At 41.3% G+C, this 26,603-nt stretch overlaps 1 protein-coding gene and 1 long non-coding RNA gene across 8 annotated transcripts in view; one reads left to right on the top strand and one right to left on the bottom strand.

Annotated features, from left to right (window-relative positions):
• The window catches only part of SMURF1 (SMAD specific E3 ubiquitin protein ligase 1), a 94,360-nt gene that overhangs the window by 50,395 nt on the left and 17,362 nt on the right, over positions 1-26,603 (top strand). For 5 of the 7 annotated variants that reach the window (XM_081555729.1, XM_081555728.1, XM_081555727.1 and 2 more), the window contains exons 2-8: positions 18,012-18,050; positions 19,175-19,283; positions 20,790-20,923; positions 21,078-21,143; positions 22,563-22,638; positions 24,088-24,329; positions 25,061-25,145. In XM_081555729.1, the coding sequence (XP_081411855.1) occupies positions 18,012-18,050; positions 19,175-19,283; positions 20,790-20,923; positions 21,078-21,143; positions 22,563-22,638; positions 24,088-24,329; positions 25,061-25,145 (751 nt within the window). Of the gene's footprint in view, positions 1-18,011; positions 18,051-19,174; positions 19,284-20,789; positions 20,924-21,077; positions 21,144-22,562; positions 22,639-24,087; positions 24,330-25,060; positions 25,146-25,732; positions 25,811-26,603 lie in introns of all 7 variants that reach the window. The other 2 variants (XM_081555725.1, XM_081555731.1) reach the window with 1 other exon arrangement.
• LOC145531912 (uncharacterized) lies at positions 4,932-8,811 on the bottom strand. The gene is made up of 2 exons (XR_014072850.1): positions 8,670-8,811; positions 4,932-5,394 (listed from the first exon to the last, which is right to left on the bottom strand). It is a non-coding gene; the product is annotated as an uncharacterized LOC145531912 (long non-coding RNA).

Genomic DNA, 26,603 nt, shown 5'->3' with positions numbered 1-26,603 from the left:
TATATATGTACCACATCTCTATCCATTCCTCTGTTGATGGAGATTTAGGTTGTTTCCGTGTCTTGACTATTGTGGATAGTGCTGCTGTGAACAGAGGGCTGCATGTCTCTTTCTGAATTTTAGTTTTGTCTGGGTATATGCCCAGGAGTGGGTTGGCTGGATCATACGGTAGTTTTGTCTGGATATATGCCCAGGGGTGGGTTGGCTGGATCATACGGTAGCCCTATTTTTAGTTTTTTGAGGAACCTCAGTACTGTGTCTATGCAGACCTTGAGTTAAGTGGATCAATGCTAGTTTACTTTCCAACATTATTTTGACAAATAGTGTAAAAATTTAAAGGCTTTTGAAGATAAACTAATCAACAGTATTTTAAAAATTTAGTTCATATCTTTGTCTCAGTCCTCCCGGTAAAATGCAGTCAATTAACACATGGATCCTGGGCTTTACCTCCCTCCCCTGCCTGCCTCCTCTGATTTCTGACAGTAATTCCTCTCCATGAATCCAAAACCTACCCAGCCTTTGAAACCCAACTTGTCTCATTTATCCAAAAACAAACCAAAACAACCTTTCTAAGCATTCCCACAGTAATATTGTGTTTCTCTGAATTCTTCTGATCTGCCTGTACAGCTCATTTTGAAATTTGATTCCATGTGGTGGTGGTTATTGAGCAAGATGTTAATCTTAGATACATTTCTGTCATGGATCCTACTTTCAGTTTAAAGTCTGTTTGGGGGGGTGTATAAGTAACTAGTAAAAAATGTAAGTAATTCTACAGGGCACTAAAGGATAGGGGGCAGATGATCGGAGAGGGGAGTCTTGAGGTTGGTCTGGAAGCAGAGATCCGGAGGGATGATGATGAAGAGGGGAGCGGTGGGTGGGGGCTCTCAAGCAAAGGAGAGAATTAATTCATGAGCGGGGAGGGATATTGGGGGCATGGGTTGGGAGGTTGCGATTAGCAGATGCAAAGTATTTTATTATGGAGAATGGATAAACAACAAGATCCTACTGTATATAGCACAAGGAACTGTATTCAATATCCTGTGATAAACCACAATGGAAAAGAGTATGAAAAAGAATGTATACATATGTTTAACTGAATCACTTTGCTGTGCAGCAGAAACTAACACAACATTAAATCAATTATCCTTCAATAAAATTTTTAGAAAAGCATGAGAAAGATCTGGAAGACAGTACAATAGTCTGACTGGAGGGGCAGCACTTTATGGGCCAGAATGGGTGGTAAGGCCAGAAAGGGAGTGGGACAGGATTATAGAAGTTTATGTGCTGGATGCTAAGGGTTTATGCTTTCTTTTTCTCTCTCTCTCTCTGTTTCTCGGAGGGGGAGGGTGGTGGCCAGGGATGACTTGATATTTTATTTTGTAAGTGGTACTGAACTCAGAGGTTTATGTGAAGGGGGTTACATAATAGCGCTTTATTCATTTAGCCAACAAATAATTATTTCATGATTAAAATGAATTCGAGAAAAGAAATGCCAGAGCCTGTTGTCATAGCTCAGGAGATGAGAGTGGCCGGGAATTGAGCAACCATAGTGGGCCTGGAAAGAATAGATTTCAAAGATACAACAAAGGATGAATTGATATGACTTGATGAGTCATGAACAAAAGGGATCTGCTTTGCACTATTGTTTGTTTTTCTTGATTTATGGTGTCTGTTGAGCCAAACTATAAGCTCTTTGGGAGATACACTACATTTTACACTCTTTTGTTGTAGGTGCCCATTGTCTTTTTATTCCAGTTTAAAGAATGAATTGACACTTATTATTCCACACAACATGACATTTTAGACAGTGTCCTAATAAGAGAAAGCTGAGACTGAAGGGTGTGTCTTATGAGAAACAAACACCACTTTCATTAGTCCTTGAATCACTATTGCATTTAGTTTTTAATTGAGATATGATTATCATATCATAAACTATACACTTTCAAGTTACAATTCAGTGTTTTCAGTATGTCATGGAGTTTAACCAATTACCAGCTGATTTCAGGATATTTTCATTACCTCCGAAAGGAACCCCCACCTACTTGAGCAGTCACCCCCTATTCCTCTTTATCCCCAGCCTCTGGCCACCACTAATGTGTTTTTTGTTGCTATAGATGTCCGTTCAGACTGCTATAACAAAATGCCATAGGCAGGATGGTTTATAAACAACAGAAATCTATTTCTTGTAATTCTGGAGGCTTGGAAGTGGCACCAGCTGACTTAATGTCTGGTGAAGCCCCAATTCCTTGTTCATACATGGCTTTCTTCTCATTGTCTCTCTGTGGTCACCACGGCAAGGGCACTCTCTTTTGTAAGGGCACTAATCCCATTGATGAGGACTCCACCCATGACCTAATTGCCCCTCAAAGCCCTCGCCTCCAAATACCATCACACTGGGTGTTAAGATTTAGCATGTGAATTTTGAGGGGACACAAACATTCAGTTTATAGCAGTGGATTTGCTTATTCTGAACATTTCATATAAATGGGATCATGCAATATGTGGTCCAGTAAGTGTCTGGCTTCTTTGACTAAGCATAAAATTTTCAGGGTGCATCCGTGCTGTGGCATATGTCATGTATCAACACTTCTTTTTTATGGCCAAATAATATTTCACTGTAATGGCTGCACTACATTTTATTTATCCATTCATCAGATTATGGACATTTGGGTTGTTTCTACTTTTTGGCTATTAAGAATAATGCTTCCATGAACATTCATGTACAAGATTCTGTGTGGCCATTTATTTTCAAGTCTCCTGAGCATACCTAGTAGTGGAATTGCTAGTTCATGTGGCAACTCTCTGCTTAATATTTTGAGGAACTTCCAGACTGTTCCAAAGTGACTGTACCATTTTACATTCCCACCATCAGTGTCTGAGTGTTTCAATTTCTCTATATCCTTGCCAACTCTTGCATTTGTCTATCTTTTTTATTTTAGCCATCTTAGTGGGTGTGAAGTGGTATTTCATTGTAGTTTTTATGTGTATCTCCCTGATGGTTAATGGTATTGAGCATCTTTTATGGGCTTATTGGCCATTTGTATATCTTCTTTGGAGACACGTTGGTTCAGATCCTTTGCCTATATATTTTAACTGGGATGTCTTTTTATTGTTGCTTTGTAAGAGTTCTTTACATACTCTGAATTCAAGTCCCTTACCAGATTTTATAAATACTTGATTTATGTATATCTTCTCCCATTCTTTTAGCACGTCATCTTTTCACTTTCTTGATAATATCTATTGAAGCAGAAAAGTTTTAAATTTCAACAAAGCCCAACTCACGTATTTTTTTTTGCTTGTGATTTTTTAAAAATGATTTATTTGTTATATTTATGGCTGTGCTGAGTCTTTGTTGCTGTGTGCAGGCCCTCTCCAATTGCAGCAAGTGGGGGCTTCTCATTTCGATGGTTTCTCTTGCTGTGGAGCACAGGCTCTAGGCTCCCAGGCTTCAGTAGTCGCAGCTCATGGTCTTAGTTTCTCTGGGCCACTGGGATCTTCCCAGACCAGGGATCAAACTCATGTCCCCTGCATTGGCAGCTGGATTCTTCACCACTGAGCCACCAGGGACACCCCTGTTGCTGCTGATTTGGGTACTGCATTTAAGCAACCACTGCTTTGTCCCAGATATAGATTTATTTAATCAGGCCTATGATTTCTTCTAACTTTTATATATGAGTGAGATTAGGGGTCCAACTTCATTCTTTTGCATGTGGTTACTCAGTTGTCTCGGCACCATTTATTGAGAAGACTGCTGTCTTCCCATTGAAGTGGTTTGGCACCACTATTAAATTTGAATTTTCATAAGTTTGACAATACATTCATGAAATAAGGTCCAGACATCTATTGTTCTAACATACTGACTTTATTGGGTTTGAATTTTACAGAGCTTGCTTCAGTTAGTGGTGACTATGGATTTGGAGAGTATTTCTAAGACTTTTTGAAGCAATAGCATGAGAACCACTGTTAAGGCCATGAAACTCGTGGTCCTTTCCAAAACCACAGGATTGTAGTCAGGAACTGTCATGGCACAAAGCTCCCTGTGTTTATGGGTTGGCTTGCTGTTACCACTGATTTTTTCTGATAACTTTATGGATTGCTTCAATGAGGATAACTTCAAAGAATATGAGTTTGGAATTTCAACCAGCGGGACTCTGAGGGTGCCAGTGGGTGTCCCTGGTGACTCAGTGGTAAAGAATCTCCCTGCCATTGTAGGAGATCTGGGTTTGATCCTTGGGTCGGAAAGATCCCCTGGAGAAGGAAATGGCAACCCACTCCAGTATTCTTGCCTGGGAAATCCCATGGACAGAGGACCTGCAGGCTGGGATCTCCCATTCTTTGTAGTTTTTTTGTGTGTCTCCCTGATGTTCATGGTTATGGTCCTGGTCATGGTGTTCTGCAGTTCAGAGGGTTGCAAAGAGTTGGACATGACTTAGCAACTAAACAACAGTGAAGGTGCTGATGGTATCTGGTTCTAGCTCATGTGTCCTGCAGGTGGTTGTCACCATGATGGCTAGATTTGCCGTGAGTTTCACACTTGGCACTTGGATCCACCACAGTAGACACGAATCCAGTAAAGGGCATAACCTGAACTAGCCTTGTACCGACATTGTGTGCTGTACAGGGAAAGGTTGGGGTTACAGAGGCTTAGGGGCCTTGTTGTCCATCATAGCTTAACTGATGGCTGCCAGTAAACAGAAAGGCCACATATTATCTCCTATATGGATGACATGAATTTTCATTGAAGTTACTTGAAACATCAGGTGATATTACTTCCCAGGGAAAGCAGTATACCTACTCAAAATAACTTTTACATATTTAAGCCCAATTTTGTAAGACATAAAAATGTGAAAAAAAATTAATACAGAGGCCACAACCAGGGATAAAATATTTGCAAAAGATATGTCTGACAAAGGACTGCTAATCCAAAATAATAACTTTTTTTTTTTTTAATTGAGGTATAGTTGACTTGTAATAGTAGTTTCAGGTGTACATATAATGCTTAAAACTCAACAATAAGAAAACAGCCCACTCACCCAATTAAGAAATAGGCAGATGACCTGAACAGACATCTCACCAAAGAAGATATACAGATGAACAAAAGCATATGAAACGATGCTCCACACCATACGTCATCAGGGCAGTGCAAATTAAAACAACGAGATACTGCTGCACACTTATTAGAAGGGCCAAAATCCAAAATACTGACAACATCAAATGCTGGTGAGAATGTGGAGAAATAGGAACTCGCGTTCGCTGCTGGTGGGAGTGCAGACTGGCACAGTCCCTTTGGAGCACAAGCTGGCGGGTTCCCAGCGCTGACCGTGTTCTCCACTCCGGGAGCTGCGCTCTTTGGTGTTCAACCGCAGGGGTGAAAACTTAGTCCACGGCAGAGACCTGCACGTGCATATGATGAAATAAAATTATTTTTGAGACGGGACAAGAAAATTTTTAAACGTGAAATTCTCTTTGCCTGTTTGAGTCCCTGCCCTCTCTTTAGTGAGCATGGTGCATTTGCATTACACATTAACTAGATCCCCTTAGAAGACACAGGAATGCCTCCTTGCCAGAATAAAAGGCAATTTCCCCCTGGCGCCAGCAAGGTAACTCCTTAGGAGATAACATTCCTTTCCCAACCCACAGGAACCCACTGCTGGCCTTGTGGGACAATGACACTATCAATATGTTACTCTCAAAAACTTATATAACTGTGCCTTGACTTGTAAAAGGTGGAACAGTCCTTATAGCTTTCTGCAAGACTGTCTCCTGGGTTATAATCCTCAGGTTGGCTCAAAATTGTCCATTTCTTTGTTATATTGATGTGTTGATTAGTTCTTTTGTTGATAGATGTTTATTGAAGTTTTATTCATAATTGCCAAAACTTGAGAAAACAACTCTAGTCCATCCAGACAGTGGAATAATATTCAATACTAAAAGGAAATGAATTACCAAGTCATGAAAAGACAAGGAGGAACCTTAACTGCATATTACTAAGTGAAAGAAGTCAGTCTGAATAGGCTACATACCGTATAATTCCAACCATATGATATTCTGAAAAAGACAAAACTATGGAGGTTGTTTAAAAGATCAGTGGTTGCCAGGACTTTGGAGGAAAGGATGAATAAGCAAAACAATTTTGAGGGCAGTGAAGCTATTCCGTGTGATACTGTATCTGTGGATATGTCAAACTCGGTAGGATGTACAACACTGACAGTGAACCCTAAGGTAAACTATGGACTCGGGTGCTAATGATGCATCATGGTGGCGTCATTGATTGTCACAAAGATGGCACTCTGGTGAGGGATGTTAATAGTAGGGAAGGCTGTGCACACGGTCAGGGAGAAGAAGGGAAATCGCCCGACTTCCCACTTAATTATGCCGTGAACCTAAAACTGCTCTAAAAAATAAAGTCTACTGTAAAAATACAATTCAGGGTGGTATATGTCAAAGGCAGGAAGTCCTTTAGAAGTTTAGAGAAAGGAGAAGTCGCTGTTGGCCTAACAGGGAAAAAATATTTGAGTTGTAACTGAAAGAATGAGTAGAACTGCAATGACTGAACGGTGTTTGTGTGTGTGCAACCTCGGCTAAACTTCTTCTCAGACCCTGAGTTTCTTCCTGGGGTTTGTGGAAGGATTACTGGAGGCTGCATAGGTGAAGTGCTTAGGACAGAGTCTAGTATGAAATAAGTAGAGGTCTCAACAGATATTGACTGAACATCTACTCTATGGGTTTAAAAACAATTTTTTTTATTGTAGTTGATTTACAGTGCTTCAGGTATATAGCAGAGTGATTCAGACTCTTTTACATTATAGGTTATTACAAGATACTGACTATATCAGTCAGTTCAGTTCAGTCACTCAGTCGTGTCCAACTCTTCACGACCCCATTAGTTCTCCTTATATGTAGTAGTGTTTATCTGTTAATCCCAAATTCCAAATTAATCCCTCTCCCCACTTTCCCTTTTGGTAACCATAAGTTTGTTTTCTATGTCTGTGAGTCTGTTTCTGTTTTATAAGTAAGTTAGTTTGTATCATTTTTTAAGATTCCACAAGTAAGTGATATCATATATTTGTCTGACTTCATTTAGTATGTTAATCTCTAGATTCATCATCCATGTTGCTGCAAATGGCCTTATTTTTTTTTATGGCTGAGTACTATTCCATTGTACTATATATATATATATATATATATAGACACACACACACACACACACACCCCACATCTTTATCCATTTATCTGTCAATGGACACTTAGGTTGCTTCCATGTCTTGGCTATTGTAAATCATGCACTATTGTTGGACCCACATTCTAGCTCAAAAAAACCCCCCAAAACCCTGCTTAACTATCACAGAAAGAGGTCAGCATGCAACAGGAAGAAAGGCCCAGCGGTAAAAGTTGCTATATTGTGGTCTGGGAATGGTTAAGTAAACCATACTTGGGTGATAAAGCTGGCTAAATAGATCAAGAGAAATTTTATTTTGTGTTTTGAACTCCAAAGGAGGCAGTCCGTAGACAGTGGAGATCCTTGAGATATTATCAAAAAGTATTTTGATAATGCTTTAAGAATAATTTGAGTTTAAATCAACATAGGAAGCAGGGATTTCAGTTGTTACTCTTCCAATAATTTTGAAATCATTGTAGCAGTCTTTAGCTGGTTTGTTTAATGGGCAGGTCATTTGTCCATCTAAAATGGACTTGATCAACATTATAAAAGTAAACAGAAGTTTTTTTCTTTCCTTAGTTTAATATCGTGGCATTCAAACTTTGCTTCAGATGATGTAACTAATTTGTAAATAAATCATCAGTCTTAAACAGAGTCTTTTTGACACCTGCCTGGGGAAATGAACCCTATAGTCTTTCCTATAGAGATAAACTCCTTTCACCTTGTACTTTTTCATTTATCTACTCAATAGGGTTCTCTCTTCCTGTTTAGTGTCACCTTTTTTGAAGTAAAATTCACGTATTATAAAATCCACTCAGTTTTAGTGTATCATTCAGTGGTTTTTAGTATGTTCACAGTTATGTAACCACCACCACAACTATAGAACTTGTATCACTTCCAAAATAAACCCCATACCCCTTAGCTGTCATCCCTGGGCCCCCTCATTTTCAACCTCCTTTGTAACCATTAATCTACTGAAAAAGAGAATTGAAAACAATTCCTTTTACAATAGCATCAAAAACAGAAAAATAAGTATTTAAAACCATAAAACATTATTGAAAGAAACTGAAGACCTGAATAAATGGGAAAACATCCATGTTTTTGAATTGGATGCCTCTGCATGTGTAGCTGGAGAAGGCATTGGCAACCCACTCCAGTGCTCTTGCCTGGAAAATCCCATGGACGGAGGAGCCTGGTGGGCTGCAGTCCATGGGGTCGCACAGAGTTGGACACGACTGATGTGACTTCGCAACAGCAGCAGCACGTGTAGCAGTTCAGTTTAGTTCAGTTGCTCAGTCATGTCCGACTCTGTGCGACCCCGTGGACTGCAGCACACCAGGCCTCCCTGTAGCAGAGAGCCTATCAACATCTCAGGAGGCTTTATTTGGGGAATTTACAGAGTTTGATCTTCAGATTCATATGGAAATGCAAGAGATCTAGAATAACCAAAACAGTCTTAAAAAAACAAGAACAAAATTGGAGATTCACACTTCCCAATTTCAAAACTTACTATTAATACCAAGCCACGGTAGTCATTACAGACTGTCAAGGATAGAAGTGTATAGATCAACGGAACAGGATTGAGAGTCAAGAATAAGTCCTCATGTCTTCATTCAGTTGGTTTTCAGCAGTAATGTCGAGACAACTAGAAGGGGAAAGAGAGGTCTTTGTTTCTCATGGTGCTGGTACAGATAAAAATACTCGGAGGCGAGGATGCAGAGAAATTGGAACTTTTACACATTGCTGTGGGAATGTAAAACTGGGCAGCCACTTTGGAAGACAATTTGGCAGTTCCTCAAAATGTTAAACATAGAGTTACCATATGATCCAGTAATTCCACTCCTAGGTGGATACCCAAGAGAACTGAAAACATGTTTCTACATAAAACCTTGTTACATGAATATTCATGCATCATGCACAGTAGCACAGATGTGAGAACAACTGAAATGTCTATTTTCTGATGAGTGGATTAAATGAAGTATGATATATTCATATAACTGAGTATTATTTGGCAACAAAAAGGAATAAAGTATTGACACTTGTTACAATGTGAATGAACCTTGAAATCATTATGCTAAATGAAAGAGACCAGTCATAAAAGCCCACATATTGCATGACCCTGTACGTGAAGTGTCCACTGTAGGCAAACATCAATACAAATATAAACAGAGACAGAAAATAGATTAGTGGTTGCCAGAGGCTAGGACAGGGGTGAAGGGATGTGTAACCACTAATAGTACAAGGCTGCTTTGGGAGATTACGAAAATGTTGTGAAATTAAATGGTGGTGATGATTGTACAATTCTGAATATATTAAAAACCACTGAAATGTATTCATACTTTAAAAGCATGAGTTTTATGGTTTGTCAATTATATCTCAGCAAGTTGTTATATTTTAAAATGTGTGCTTAATGAGATACCACTGCTTTACAATTTTTTTTTTTTTCATTTTCTTGTTAGAAGTAGGATCTAGCAGAGTTAGTTCCCTTTTTATTTTTTTTAAGTCATATTTGTTTGCTTTTACAAAAATATGTGTTTCTCTAGAGTATTCTGGCTTCCTTATGTTGTATGTCAACTTGTCACCGTAATTATACCTTTTGGAAACTGTATCAGGGTACGTGCAGTAGAGAGCTTGGGCTCTGGAGTCAGTCAGACGCAAGGAAGAAATTTACAAGTTCCACGGTCTTGGGCAAGGGATTGAATCTCACCTCATCTTGGCCTCCTTATTTGTTGTGTTAAATAAGATATAATCTGTAAAGTGCTATTGATAGTGTTTGGCACAGAGAAAGCTCAATAAATATTAGCAGTTGTTCCTGTTAGTTTACAGTTAATCATTATTCGATCTCCCTCTCAATATATCTGCTCTTATTCACTGCGTCTATAATGGTTCTACCATATGAACGTATGTATATGTGTATTTTTGTTAATTACATGCCTAAGGGTGGAATGGCTGGGCCACAATTTTTTTAAAAACATAAAATGATCTTATGAATTCGGTATTGGCTACATAGACTGAAAATTTTTAATGTGGTGACAAATGGTTTCATTCCTAACACTCAGTTGTCTTAATGAAGGAGCATAACCCAGTGAGCTCTGCGCGTTTCATTCACGGATAAATCACGTTCTCCTCCATCACTGACTCGCCAAGGTGACCTTGAGCAAGTGGTTCAATCTCCTTTTCTTAGCTCCATAATTATAGACAATTTTGTGATAAAACTATGCCAAATAATACCTTTACTTCAGTGCTATAGAAAGTATTACTATAAAACAATAAATAGGAAAGAAATGTTAAGGGACTTTGAGAAGATTGTGCACTATGGGTTTTTCTTAGCCATTTGTGGGGATATTTGCATGTGTTACCTTGCTAAAGCTTTGGTCTCCCCTTGCAAAGTTTTCTGTTGACCTTTCTATGCATCAAATTAATAAAGCCTCATTTGTCAACTCAGTAACTGAAAGAAAACACAGACAGAAATTTCTCTGGCTATTATTACTTTTTCCTTGTCTATTTGTTTTAGGTCTGGACTGATTATGAGGTTGTAGAAGAGCTTGCTTAATTCTAGCTTTCTTCCCACAACATTCCTTCATTTCCCTTTTACTCTCAGCAGTTACCACCTTGTTTAAAATGACTTAGCCAGTAGAGCACAGCTTCCTTTTATCTTAATAGTTCTTCAGGAGTCAACTGGGTGGGGATGTTTGGTCTTACGGGAGGTTCTCCTCCTTGTTAACTCGGGATTATCTCCTGTCAATGGAGTTCATTCACTTTCCTTCTAAGGTGACAATCAAATATAATTTACTTAATGAGAAGCTTTTGGGGGTTAAAATTCATTTCCTTCCTGACAAAGTTGAGTTTTATTTTACATCGTATAACCTTAGGAAAATAGTCTAAGCTTAGGAAGTCAATTTTGAGCAACCATTTAAAAGGAAAAAAAAAAATTACCTGACTTGCCTTAAAAGTCAAACCCTCAGGCCTGAGAAGTACCCCAGGACAAGCACCTTTTTGGTTTTTTGTTTAATTCTTCATAGCATTCTGAACTTGGAACAGGACTTGGCCTCTGGAGGGTCATCAGTAGATGCTTGTTAAATGGATAAATGGATGCACTGCCCAGGGCAGCAGCATTTACCGTGGCTTTTGTTAGTCAAGTTGTGTGGTCTTGTTAAGCCCCCGTTTTCTCAATAGGAAAATAAACATGATAGTTTGGGATTGTGGTGTTGGATAAACCTGGCCAGGTGTGTCAGACACTTAGCGTAGTGGCTCTTTCCTTGTAAGCATCTGATACATTTTAGCTGCTGTTATTAGGTCTGTGGAAGAGAATTAGATTGTATTTGGAATGTTTCACAAAACAATGACAAAGTTTCCAAACCTTCCACTGTGATTCCATTGATAGATTCATCGAGTGTTTTTGGCAGAGGCGCTGGTCAGATGGTTGCCAGGGAGACAGTCTGCTTTCCAGGGTGGTTTTTGGAAGCACCAGTTGCAAACTGCTCCTTAGTTCCTGGTTATAAAATCACTAGGAGCTTTTCAGGAGCTGAGATACTAGACATTGGGGCCGAAGTTTTGGAGTTTTATTTTTTTTAAGTTTTGAAGTTTAGTAAACGTTGTCCCCACGTTATAGCTCTTGAATAAGGATGCTTGAAAAGAAAAAGAAACATGTAGGGAGACAACATTGATACTAATAATTAACTGATTGATGAGTTGATTAATTTTGGAACATAAATTTAATCATTTAGATAAAACCTTCTCTAATGAAAACCTAAATTTTCCTAAGCTCTTCTCAAGGGAAAATGCTTCTACCTAGAAAATGCCCCTGATTCTTCTTGCTGTCTTAGTCCCACTCTAACATGGTTGAAAAACATCTCAATTACTTTATTTAAGACAGAAGTATGATCTGGAGATAGAAATTATTCTAAGTGACAGAGACCTTTAATGAACTATTTTTCTTATCTTCCAAGGCTAAGAAAGGTGTGTAGCCTGTAATATTTGAGGGAGAAAAAGGTCAAACCAACCATAGCTTTGGAAATTGCTTCCTGTGAGGCCTGTCTTTCTCCTCCACCCAGCGAAGGCATCCTCTTGTAGGTTCTATGGGAAATCCAGGTGTCAAGGAAAGCAACATTTTAAGATTAAAATTTTAAAATGTCTTAAAAATTTTAATTTTAAAAAATTGAAAAATGCCCCTCAGTTATAGATTTTCTTTGAATGTAATGGCTTCATTGGTCCATGGAAATCATCCCTTAAGATGTAAAGAAATGACTGTTCATGAATGAAGGCTTTGTGTAAATATAGTGAAAGTGAAAGTCACTTAGTTGTGTCCGACTCTTTGTGACCCTATGGACTATACAGTCCATGGAATTTTCCAGGCCAGAATACTGGAGTAGGTAGCCATTCCCTTCTCCAGGGGATCTTCCCAGCCCGGGAACTGAACTGGGGTCTCCTGCATTGCAGGTGGATTCTTTACAGCCTGAGCCACCAGGGAAGCCCAAATATAACAAAAAGTCCCAAATGCCCTCTGGAATTTGTTGTCGTTTAGTTGCTAAATCATGTCTGACTCTTGTGTGACCCCTGGACTTTGTTCCTTGTTTTTTTTAACATGAACTGTGTTTCTCCCTCACTGTCATACAACCTCTGGCTTGGAACTGCAGGCAAACATTTTTATCCATAGTGCCACCCAGCTGACACTAATGAAACCTTAAGAAATAGCATAAACTCCTCTGAAGAACATGATCTTTCAGAGAGCGGGTGAGTCCACAAATAGCATTTTGGGGACCCTATGTATCCATCAGGGAGCTGGTAGAGAAGCTGGACTTACTAATTGAATGTTAGCAAAACACTTCCTTCCCATGTATTTTCAGAAGCTAAGTGAACATTATGTAGTTTGTTCTTTCTTTACCCTCCAAATTAGGAAACTATGGCATATGATTAGGAAATTACTGGATTTAGACATGATTTGTCCGCAGTAGAGGGCACTTCAGAGCTGGAGTTGAAGAGAGCCCGCGGTAGTGTACTCGGAAAACATCAGCTACTTTTTCTCTAAAGAGTCAAGGTCTCTTTTGTTCATTGTTGTAGTTCCAGAATCTTACTTAAAATTGGTGGATATCTTCAAAATGAGTGGTAGATCCAGACAGAGTGGGCTTTTAAGTGCAATAAGTTATCTCTTATCTCATAGAGTAGACAAACAGAATTCTACCACAGGGTCACAAAATTTTTCTACTAGGAGAGATTAAATGCCATTAAACTAAACTAGATTGACAGTGACTGTAAATGATCTTTGCACAAAATCAAGGCAAAATTCTCTTTGTGCTGACAATATTGAAACCCTTGCCACTTTTTGATGGAACCAAATTCCACTGGAATGAGCCTTAAATTAAAACATTGCTGGTCTTCCATGCTCCCAATGCCGGGGGCCTGGGTTCAATCCCTGGTCAGCGAACAAGACCCTGCATGCCGCAGCTGAGAACTAGCACAGCCAAGGAAATAAATAAGTACATTTTTTTAAAAAAAATTACTAGTCTTGTGCATAAGAACAAGGATTAATCTTTTTGAGATGTTACCAGAATTCTTCCAGTCAGAAGCAATCCAGCATCAATCAACACCTTGGAAAAACAAGGACCCAGAGCTGGTTGGATAATATTTGAGGCTGGAGGTGAGGGGGGTCGGGGTCAGAGTCTGCCGGATCTGGAGGTCTACACTGGGAAGCCACTGGGGAATTTTTAAAAAGGAAGGAGACATGAGGAGATTTAAATTTTGGAAAGATGACTTTGTGATGGCTGACGTTGGGAGCTTGAACCAGGGTGAAGAGGGCGGGTGGGAAGTCAGAGCTGACACTCAGGTTTCTGGCTGGTGCAGCTGACGCGTGTTGCTGACGATCTGAAATGATGAACCTGGGGGAGGACCAGGTGTTTAGGCAGACTGGGAAGATTTCCACTTACGTTCTGGAAGCTGTGGAAGAGGAACGGGAAGTGGAGGGAAACAGTACATCACAGGCTCATTTGAAGAGCACTGAAAAAGATGGCAGATTTAGAATTATTATAAGACAAGTAGTCACTTACCTATACCCAAATAACTATTAGAAAGTGCAATGAAAAACCATAAAAGAACAGATATCTTGATTTTTTTTTTTTTTAAAGTGCAATGAAAGGCACTCTCCCATTCATCATGGTAACAAAACCCAAGACACTAAGAGTAACCCCTATTGGAAATGTGGAAAGCATTTGTGAGTAGATGAAAATGTTACTTAAAGGCATTTAAAGAAGAATTTAATAACTGGATATATATGCTGCTCTCAAGAATGGGGATACTTAATATTGTAAAGCAGTAAATTCCCCTCAGATTTATTTATGAATTTTTTTGAAAACTTGCTCAAAGTAATTCTAAAGTTAAATGGGAAAAAAGGAAGTATGTGAGACTGGCCAGGAAAATGCTATTAAAAAACAAAGGATAACAGTGAGATTTTGGAGGCATGCATTTCCTATTTACACATTTGCAAGTTTTCATTTTTTGTAAGTACTTTTGTCCTTACTTTTAAATTAGAGAAATAAGAAATGAAGCACTAACCAGAGCTGTAATACATTATGAACCAGCCACAAAAAAGACTGAAGAGTTTGTGTGTGTGTGTGTCTCCATTGAAAGGAAGGGTGTAAAGATTATACTGAAGAGGAAATGTATATTTTTGTATAGTTGGTAGTATTTTTGTATTATCAGGAGATACTGTAAACAACTGTATGCCAATAAATCGGTAACTTAAGTGAAATAGACAAATTTCTAGAAAGACACAAACTACCCAGGCTGATTTGAGAAGTGGAAAATCTGAAAAGACTTGTAAAGAGATTATGGATTAGTGACTGGAAACACTTTCTCCAAAGAAAAGCCCTGGCCTGGCTGGCTTACAGCGCACATTAAAAGGATCCATTATGCACCATAACCAGGTGGCATTTCCCTGAGAATGCAGGGTTGGTTTCACGCTGAAAGTCAATTCATGTACAACAGCATTATCAGTAGGTGCAGGGCAAATAGCAATCGGTCATCCCAACAGGTACAGAAAAAGATGAAGACCCAGAGAACAGACTTGTGGACACAGTGGGAAAGGAGAGGGCGGGCCGAGTGGGGAGAGGAGCGTGGGAACACGCGCGTTACCGTGTGTCACACAGAGCCCGTGGGACTCGGGGAGGGGAGCTCAGCTCAGCGGGGTGGGAGGGAGGGCCCAGAGGGAGGGGGACACATGTATACTGTGGCTGAATCACGTTGATGTATGGCAGAAACGAATACAATACGGTAAAGCAATTATCCTTCAATTAAAGTGAAAAAAAAAATGTTAAGAAGCCAGTCACGAAATACCACTTATTCTATGATTCCATTTATGTGAACTATCCATTCTAGGCACATCCAGAGACATAAAGTAGATTAGTGGTGGCTGTGACTGGTGGGGTTTGCGGTTAATAATGAGTGACTGCTAATAGGTGCAGGATTTCTTTTATAGGATGATAAAAATGTTCTAAATTGATGTGCTGATGGTTATATAGCTCAGTGAGTACATTAAAAACCAATAAATTATACACTTCGCTTGGCTGAATTATATAGTATAGGAAATTTATCTTGGTAAAGTTGTTATATAAAATATACTAAAAGTTTGCAGAACAGTATATTATGAATTTCCTGTAGTTGCCTTAGTAGTGATCTTGTGTGCTCAGTCACTTCAGTCGTGTCTGACTCTTTGCGACCCTGTGGACTGTAGCCTGACAGGCTCCTCTGTATATTTTTGTCAAATAAGGTCACAGTAAAACACTGTATTCTTAAAAATTGGGACGCTATGTATGCATAATACATTGGTGTACTTTCCCTTCATGTCATAGTTTAATCATGTAATGGATCTGGTGGCAAAATTTCTTACCAGCTGTATACTCAGGCCTCCCCGTCCGTCACAAACTCCCGGAGCTTTGCTTAAACCCGTGCCCATTGAGTCAGTGACGCCATTCAACCATCCCATCCTCTGTCGTCCCCTTCTCCTCCTGCCTTCAATTTTCCCCAACATCTGGGTCTTTTCTAATGAGTTGGCTCTTCGCATCAGGTGGCCAAAGTATTGGAGTTTCAGCTTCAGCATCTGTCCCTCCAATGAATATTCAGGACTGATTTCCTTTAGGATTGACTGGTTTGATCTCCTTGCTGCCTGAGGGACTCTCAAGAGTCTTCTCTACCACCACAGCTCAAAAGCATCAATTCTTCGGCGTTCAGCCTTCTTTATGGTGCAACTCTCACATCCATACATGACCACTGGAAAAACTATAGCTTTGATTAGACGGACCTTTGTTGGCAAAGTAATGTCTCTGCTTTTTAATACGCTGTCTGGGTTTCTCATAGCTTTTCTTTCAAGAAGCAAGCATCTTTTAATTTCGTGGGTGCAGTCACCATCTGCAGTGATTTTGGAGCCCAAGAAAATAAAGTCTATCACTGTTTCCATTGTTTCCCCATCTATTTGCCATGAAGTAATGGGACTGGTTGCCATGATCTTTGTTTTTTGAATGTTGAGTGTTAAGCCAACTTTTTCACCTTCCTCTTTGACCTTCATCAAGAGGCTCTTTAGTCCTTCTTCACTTTCTGCCATAAGGGTGGTATCATCTGCATATCTGAGGTTATTGATATTTCTCCCGGCAATCTTGATTCCAGCTTGTGCTTCATCCAGCCCGGTGTTTCACATGATGTACTCTGCATGTAAGTTAAATAAGCAGGGTGACAGTATATAGCCTTGATGTAGTCCTTCCCAATTTGGAACCAGTCCGTTCCCTGTTGGTTTCTACCTGTTGCTTTTTGATCTGCATACAGGTTTCTCAGGAGGCAGGCAAGGTGGTATAATATACTGTGTATTTTCCCTTCATATAATAGCTTTAATCATGTAACGGATCTAGTGACAAAATTTCTTACCCACCTCACTAATAAAATTGTAACAATGGCATTTATTGCATTCTTTCTATATGCCAACATTGTGCTAAATTCTTAGCATGCATTTTATCATTTGTTTTTCACAACATTTGATGATGGCCCCATATTTTCTGTCCCTCTCTCATTTTGTTCTCCAATGTACCAGAGCTTGTGTTTATAAAATTGTGTTATTTAGCCGAATATCAAAGATGCATGACTCCTCTTATGAGCAGGTGCTCTGAAGGTACGTACAGACTGTAGGTCTTCATTTCAACTGGTGTTATTGTGATCCTGGGAGTTTTAAGAACACATTGATAAATCCACCCATATGTGTTTAAGAAAGATTTTTAAGTTTAAACCTTTTTGCGTTTGTTATAGTTGATTTCTAACTGGAGGATAAAACACTTTTTAGTTACTTGTCAGTTTTTTATTTAATGTAACACTTAATTCGAAATACAATCAACGGCAAAGATAATTTTGAGGTACCCCCCCCGCAAATTTAGGCTAGTGCCTCAGCCAGTTTGGGCCACTGTAGCAAAATACCATCAGCTGGCGGCTTACATAGCAAACGTTTATTTCCCGTAGTTCAGGAGGCTGGAAAAGCCTAAGATGAAGGAGCGGGAAGATTTGGCTCTGGGCGAAGGCCCTCTTGCTGGCTTGTAGATGGCCGCCTCATGCATCCTCATGTAGAGAGCCAAGTGAGGGCATGTGCTGTGGGACCTTCTTTATAGGGGCACGGACCCCCCATCGTGGCAGCCCCACCCCCATGACCTGAGCTAACCCTGAGCACTTCCCAAGGACCCCACCTGTAGATACCATCACATCAGGGCCTGGACCTTCAACATGAATTTTGGGTGGGATACAGTTCTGTCCATAGCGACTAACTATGGTGAAAATCTTGTCCATAAATGCTAACCCTTGCCTTTTTTTGTGCGTTTGTTTTTAGTATTATGTGCCAAGAACCTTGCAAAGAAAGACTTCTTCAGTAAGTAAACACCTATTTTTGCTCTCTTACACTATTAATATTCTTCACATATTTCTGAAATTTAAAACTTTTTCAAAAAACACTGGGTATATTCTAAAAGAAAAGAATAGAAACCCATGGTTTGACAAACTTCATTTCCTAGTTGACTACAGCACAGAGGCTCCTTAGCTCCAAGGCACAGAATTTATAACTCAGGCAAGAAAAACTCTCTCTCATTCCCTGTTCTGGCCACACCCTGTTTTCTCTGCCTTTCCATCCATTAATACATCACTTTCTGCTGAAGTGTTCTCTGCTCAAATACAGTTGAGACATTTTTCTATAAAGCGTCTGAGTTTCAGTAAAACTGATAGTCAAATTTGATAAATCACACTTGAAAAGTCTTGTAATGAAAGGAATTGTAAAAATAAAAATAATAAATGGAGAGTCAAGTCATTTTCTTATGAAAGCAATCGCTTCTTAAGAAGCTCACCTACTATAAAGTAGGTGCCCACAGCAGGAAAATTTTCACACTCTTTCTGATCCTCACCAGAATGCTGCTTGGTTCCTAAGCGGTATTATTCACACTCTCAGGTGAAGAAAATGAGGTTCACGGGCTTTATTCAAGGAGCTAAGAAGGTTCAGAGGGATGGATCCCATCCAGGTCTGTCTCAGACCCGGCCACCTCTCTGATCTTATAAACCTGTCTGATTCACACTCCAGCATTTAAGAACCTACCTAATGAAAATTTGGTGAAGACTGCTTCCAGAGATAAAATAGACAAAGACCAGCAAACACAATGTCTAGGTATTATTATTTAGAAAGTACAAATACATTTATCTGTAGACACTTTTTCCTCCATTCAACTAGTAGTGATCTTCAGAAATGGAAATCTGAATTTAAGCCTGTTTTTAGAGTTTCATTTCTAGCGTCTAAAAATCTGAGGAGGATGTCATTCTGGGTTGCTTTTCTTAGAAAGCTTAATGGAAATAACTTATTTTGCTGATCGAAACTAACCTTACATTTGAGAATGAAATATACGAGGACAGTGAGGTGATCCTGGAGCGCCCTTTACCTGGGGGACCATGTCCGGTGTCACACTGATAGATCTGTCATCTCATCCAGTGTGGCTGTCCCCTCTCCTCCAGGACTCCCTGACCCTTTTGCCAAGATTGTTGTGGACGGATCTGGGCAGTGCCACTCAACGGACACTGTGAAGAACACATTGGACCCGAAGTGGAACCAGCACTACGATCTGTGAGTTGAATATCCTACAAGGCACTTGGGAATGACGGGAGAGTGGGTGTCTAGCTTGTAAGAGAAGCATTTTTTTTAAAAAGGGATTACCAGCTTCTTTCTGGTAACAAACGTGGATGGCCAAAGACATACTGCCTACTTTTAGAATTCATATACTTGGAAGTTCTTGCATTTGATGTTTTCATACATTTTTTATGGTTTACTTCTGTAACTGTGATCTTCAAACATTCGATCTCCTGGCCCTCTCTAACAGGAAAAAGGGGCCATAGTTCAGGTCCTCTATATGCTACTGTGTTTTTCAGCAAAACCATGAGCATAGTTGTAAAATGCATTATTATACATATTTATTATGTTGTTTTTGTTGTTTAGTTGCCAAGTCGTGTCTGACTCTTTTGCGACTCATGGACTGTAGCCTACCAGGCTCTCATGGACTATATAGCCTACCAGGCTCCTCTGTCCATGGGATTTCCCAGGCAACAATACTGGAGTAGGTTTCCATTTCCTTCTCCACATATTTATTATACGAATATTATACACACACACACACATATATGTTGATTTAAAAAAATTTTGCTTAGACGGTAAAGAATCTACCTGCAATGCTGGAGACCCAGGTTTGATCCATGGGTCAGGAACATTCTTTGGAGAAGGGAGGGGCTACCCACTCCAGTATTCTTGCCTGAAGAATTCCATGGGCAGAGGAGGCTGGCCGACTGCAGTCCATGGGGTCGCAAAAAGTCGGACACGACTGAGCAAGTAACACACACATAGTTTCTGCAAGAGCAAATGAAGTTTGGTATGAGTGACTGTATATAAGCCCACACGCCTCCGACAACTTCTTAGTCATTACGTGGATTGCACTTTGAAAATCACTATTTTATATTCACCTCTGTTTTCATGTCCCTGCTAAGAAATTTTTGTCAGGTAACGCTGAATGAGTACTGGTTTGTTTTACTACCACAGATTGTGCCGGGTTTGAGGGGGTTTTTAGTAGCTAGATCCTGAGGCCCATTTTCAGTTTCACTGTGGCACCGGAGGTGGTCTGGAAAGCAGGTGTCAGCCCGAGTCCTGGAAGCCCCCTCGTGGCTGACCTGCCCTGAGAGGAAGGGGGTTTCCTGTCGGAGCTCTGCTCCTTCTTGCGCTTTGGGTGGAGGGAGGGTTTGTAAGGAGTCTTTTGTTGCAGACTGATTATTCTCTCTGAAGCCTAATTGGTGGGAGCTTATGAATCCTGCCATTATCTCTGGAACTATTAAGATCTAGTAAACCCCTGTTATAAGATTATCCTCAGTATATAGTTATCTCCATGTGCTTCTCACATAATCAGCTGTAGCCCTTTTGCCACCCATTGAAGTTGGTAGATATTCATCGAGTGCCTATACTTGTGGATATCGAGCCAACATTATTTTCAGAGAATTCTTCTGGACTAACAAGTCAGTCAGATAGAATCTCAATGGGCTGTTGTAATATAGAAATGCAATTCAAGATGAATTTGCACTTTGGTTTCAGATATGTTGGAAAAACGGATTCTATAACCATCAGCGTGTGGAACCACAAGAAGATTCACAAGAAGCAGGGAGCTGGCTTCCTGGGCTGTGTGCGGCTGCTCTCCAACGCCATCAGCAGATTAAAAGATACTGGCTGTAAGAACCCAACGCTTTTCTGCCTCTTAATGCACTGAGGAAGGCTGATGAGCCACCGTTTTGTTTATTGTTATTTTTGAATACTGAATACAGAATTCCTGCCCCCTCCCTAGTTAACATTCCCCAGGTTAAGTTTTGAATTGTTTGTTTGCAGACCAGCGTTTGGATCTGTGCAAACTAAACCCCTCAGATACTGATGCAGTTCGTGGCCAAATAGTGGGTAAGAACTTTCTCATCTCTAAAGAGATAACTCTTACAGAGCTTAACATCCAGCTCCTCATCACTGAGAAAACACACGAAGCCACTGAGCCGTGGTGACACACATGAAGGGCAGGCCGCATTTGGGGGCCATCTCTCCAGTACTAGAAGGTCTCATCTTGTGTGGTTTTTGTTCTTTTATTCAGTTCCCTTCATTCTGTCATTCAAGGCAGAGGTAAAGTGACTAAGGTACAAAGAGATGTAGGGTTGTAATTTTTGATGTAATTTTACTGCTCACATTGGTCCTGTTATCCAAGCGCAGATGGTAAACATGGCAGCCACGCCTGCACGAGCTGAACGTAGTTCACAGGAAGAGCATTATATACACAGAAGGCAATGGGGCTTCTGAAGACCTCCGTGTCATATGATTTTAGAGGACTGACTTACTTAGAATGAAGAGACGAAACATGCTAATGTTACAAGGTGTTGACTAGACATATTCTGCTGGAAGTTAATTTGTCGGTTAAGCAGTTCATCCTGTTATCCACCCCATTCTTATTAGCATTTCAGAGTAACTCAAGTATCGACTCTGCATTGCAGGGAATCCAAAAAGAAAAAACCCATAGTATTTCAGTAGCACACTAGAGTGACTTATGACCCCAAATCTTTTAGGTCTTGTCTTATGTAGAACTTGTTGGTCTGTTGCTGAGTTGTATCTGACTCTTTGTGACCTCAAGGACTACAGCACGCCAGGCTTCCTTGTCCTTCACTATCTTTCAGAGTCTGCTCAAACTCATGTCTGTTGAGTCGGTGATGCCATCCAGCCATCTCATCCTCTGTTGCCCCCTTCTCCTCTTGTCCTCAGTCTTTCCCAGCATCAGGGTCTTTTCCCATGAGTGGCTCTGTAGATCTGACCCAGGATAAATGGACAGTGAGTATCCATCCTGCAAACTCGCCTGATGGCTCACTGCCTGTTTGTGATGTCTTCTTTGTGGAGAGGCATGCAGGGAAAAACCAGTACCTGGAAGCAACTTCATCAGTGTCTTGGTTGTATTAGGGATGGACAGTAGATACATAGGTGTGTCTGGACTGTGCAAATAGACAGTGCTGTCTGTATCCTTATCGGCATAAGTCAGAATCTTTTTAAACAATAAGATAACTTGGAAGAAGTGAATATTGTGTTATTTTTATGGAGATCGTGGAAAACACAGCACCTCCTTCTGTTCCACATTCACAGGAAGGGTCCAAGTGGCGTGCAGTGGTGTGGAGCCACCGAGTGAAATGTCTCATACTTGAAAGCACAGGCATGTGTATGTGAGTGCGGAGATAGACGCCTCACTTTTTAATATTGTATATAAATTATACACTTGTAGTGGCTCACTATATTGCTGTTGTATAAAATATCACTAGATTTTAATGCAAGATGTCCTTTTCTTTTTAGTCAGTTTACAGACACGAGACAGGATCGGCACTGGCGGGGCTGTGGTGGACTGCAGAGGCCTGCTAGAGAGTGAAGGGTGCGTACCCCCGTGACGCCTGCGCTCGCACTGCGGGAAAGCGTCCCTCACACCTTTTCACTGCGTTGAATACCTGAGGTGCAGGGAGGGACTTGGGGATAAAACCGCGATCCAGTTTCCTTGTCAGTAAAGGCAGCTGTCGAGACTAGTAGGGTCGCGCCCCAAAGACTCAGGGTCCAGTTTACAGAGGTTACCCACTGGCCAGAGAGCACTGGTCAGGAATGATAAGTGCAACAGATCAAACCAGTTCGTTGACTTCATGACGATACAAAAAGAAAGAAGTTATAGAAAAACCAAACCCCCCAAACCGTCAAGAGCTCTCGTTGGTCGCTACCACGATTTTTCGATCCCCAATGAATTAACTCTTAATGCCATTAACAGTTGCTGACAACATCAGGAAAGAGAGAGAGCCTGACATGAACACAGATCTTGGAGGTCCCCAGGACGGGAATGGGCTGCCCCGCCCCAGGGGACTGTAACAAACCGCATCCAAAAGTGGGGCTCCCTGTAGAGTGTAGCAGACGCAAGCCAGTGTCCTCAGCAAATACACAGCAAGAAAAATAAGTGAATAAAAAGGAAGTAAGAGAACCTGTAAATTTAATAAACGGGATTTAAGAGACCCACCTACTAGATGCAGTGTGTGGATCTATTTGGATCCTGATTAATGAGATAGTGGACTGGAGAAATTTGAATACTGACTGGCATTATGATGATCCATTTTTGGGATCATGCTAATGTTAAAAGGCCTATCTTTCAGAGATATGTGCCGAAATATCTAAGGATGAGATGGTAAAGTGTGGGGGTTGGTTGCTGAATAATCCAGCGGAGGGGGGAAGAGCTGGGCACGTGGCCACAGGATGGTATCGGAGGTGGGTGAAGAGTCCAGGGCGCTCACTGAACTAGTCCCTCACTGTGTGTCTCTGAAATTTTTCAGCATAAAGTGTTTTTCAAAAGTACTTGCTTAAAAGGGAAAATAGCCTATTAAGGTAAATTGTCTTCACAGTTGTTCAGGGAATGAGGATTTATGTTAAAAGTCACTTTTAAAGTCATTGCAATATTTGATGTAACCAGGAGTTCTATTATAAAATGACAAGGTAAATGGAATGTTTGAATTTGATTCCAAGTCAAGAAAATTGAAATCTCATTTTCTGAACTTGTTACAGTTCAGGGTCAGTGTTTGCTGACCATGCAGCTGTCCCCAGGTTTGAAATCCTACCTTGGCCTCAGTGGCACTTCACACGTGGCTCCCTTGGGCCGCTGGTTCCTCGTGAGCAAGTTTGGCTTTCTAGTGAGAAAGGACAGGATGAATTTTATGAAACTAAGCCCTGGGGACATTCTGTATTGTCTAACAGAAGCAGAATAAACGGGTCTGAGAGCGTGGTGTGAACTGGGGGTGCTTCCCTGTCTTCGGTGGGTGTTGTCACGTGGGCTGTGCTCTCCCCCTTCCAGAACTGTGTATGAAGACTCCGGGCCTGGAAGGCCACTCAGCTGCTTCATGGAGGAGCCAGCCCCGTACACGGATGGCCCCGGGGCCGCTGCCGGCGGGGGCAACTGCAGGTTTGTGGAATCCCCGAGTCAAGACCAAAGACTTCAGGCCCAGCGGCTGCGAAACCCTGAGGTGCGAGGGTCGCTCCAGACGCCACAGAACCGACCTCACGGCCACCAGTCCCCGGAGCTGCCCGAAGGCTACGGTGAGGGCCCGCACCCCACCAGTCCAAGTGTGGTCGGCCATGCGTCCGCTTTCCTGTCTCAGACCTTTTCTAGTAACACGTACCTGCTAGGACCGCTGATGTTTGCAGGGCTGTGCCCCACGGCAGGTGTGTCAGTGTAAAGAAAAGTAACCCCAGATGGTCAGTAAATCCTGCTCCTCGTTAATGTATCCGCTCTTGCTCCAAGCTTCTAGGATAGCAATTGAGTGAAGAATTTAGGCAAACAAATGTCAGAGAGCCAAGAGGAGCGGGGCGGGGGGGCGCCCTGGGATTTGAACGTGGGAAGGTCAGCCTTGGGTACGAGTGATAAGACGTATCACTGTCACGAAAGATAAAACAGAATCTTTTGACAACCACAGAGGAAGCGCCTAAATGAAGGAGGATCCATGTAGATCCATGTTGGAGGATCCACATAGATGGGGCAGATCAGACCGGAGTGTGAGCTGTTGCAGGGGACAGGGGTGGAGGCAGGAAGAGTCCCGAGGTGGCAGGTCCAGGAGTGTAGCCACCTCTCCAGGTGGGAACAGGAGAAGTAAGATCTGTCCACACGCTGACCCCAGCAAACCAGGCACAACTTCACCCCTGCCCTTCACACCCTTCTTTCGGTCCTTTGAAAGACGGTGGGAAGGAAGCTGGGCCTCTGAGCTTACAGGATTGACTATAAACTCTCCTTGGAGTGAATGTCACTGACCATGTCCCCACCTGTCGTGCAGAGCAGAGAACCACGGTACAGGGCCAGGTGTACTTCCTGCACACGCAGACGGGAGTCAGCACGTGGCATGACCCCAGGATACCCAGGTAGGTTTCCTGAGCTGCTCAACGGCAAGGCCACGTTCCAGCAGTGCCTGACTGTGGGTGATACAGCCCTTAGGGTATGAAGATGTAGACTTAGAGGGTGGGCTGTCGGAGGTCCTGACACAACTTTCGGGGGGCAGTCCCAGCTCTGCTCCCCGCCCCCCCCCCCCCACCTGGTCAGCAGCTGCTGTAACACAATTGGGTCCTTTAGACTAAAGTTTAGAGAGTGATCCTGGGTCTTGAAGTCAGGTTCCATAACTGGAAAAGACCCTCACCCTTAGATGAAATCAAATGCACTTATTCGAAAAACCTTCAAGATGTGGTTGCTCTCATTTTAAACTAAAAATATTGCTGAGTAAAATAATCTGATATCTGACCTGATGCTTTAAATAATTGGAGTGGGGGAGTGAATGGGGAGCCCTGGAAGCAGGTTGGTGATGAGCTGGTAATTGTTGAAGCTGGTTATTCACTATGGTCTCTTTTTATTTTTTTTTATATGCTTAAAATTCTCCGTAATAAAAAGTTAATCAGGAAATATAAAGACTCTATCACCCTTTTTCTCTTCTACTTTACCATCCCTATTGCCTCAGTCCCTTGGGGACCATTCCTGGGGGAGATGAAGCTTTTCTATACGAATTCCTTCTACAAGGCCATACATCTGAGCCCAGGTCAGAGAGATCCCTGCCCCTCCCCTACCTGTAATGGAGTTAAGTTTCTTTTTTCTCTTTGCTTTGCTTTCTTTTTTTTCTTAGAAATTTTTTTTTTTGGTTTCAGAATAGCATTACTACCTAATAACATTTTTAGTAATGCTCATTTCCTTTTTATTCATAATTTGTTTCATCTGAGAACAAGTTTCTTGCCTTTGATTTTCCAAATCTGTGTTGAACTTACAATTCAGTGTCTATAATTAGAATGGAAGTATTACCTGCAAATGAATGAGCTATCTCCTTGGTACTCTCGGGAAGGAAGGTCAGGCTTTTGTGCTCATTAGAAAAGCATCTTGGTCAGTAATGCTTGCTCCCAGGTGACTGTGGATTGGGTTGAAATAATTAATCAAGAGGTTAGACTTAGAGCTACTTGCTGATTAACAAAAGTGACTCAAAAATGAGACAGCCTCGTCCTGGCGCAGCTCTCTAGAATGGGAAGATTTCCCATGCATGTTCCTATGCCCCTGTCTGCTTGAGAAAACGTGTGTCCTGGGAGCTTTCCCATGGAGAGACCTTTCTGACCTTGAGCATCTCATTAACTTGTGAACCCAGAGAGGCCTTCCGGCACCATTCAGATCCCCCCTACTATTGGGCTGGCCAAAAGTTCGATCGAGGTTTTCCATTACATCTTATGGATGCAATGTTTTGGTCCTCTTTGGTGGAAGGAATGGTATTCCCAGGCAGACCACGCTCCCTGTCAGGACCACAGGCTCTGAGAGTTGCGATTTTATCCGTGGGATTTTGCTGCCACTTG

Source organism: Giraffa tippelskirchi, chromosome 13 (assembly GCF_054371585.1).
Source record: "Giraffa tippelskirchi isolate mGirTip1 chromosome 13, T2T-mGirTip1v1.2.pri, whole genome shotgun sequence".
NCBI classification, from domain to species: Eukaryota; Metazoa; Chordata; class Mammalia; order Artiodactyla; family Giraffidae; genus Giraffa; species Giraffa tippelskirchi.
Note: the sequence above shows the minus strand (reverse complement) of the source record. Positions and strands in the feature narration are given on the sequence as shown.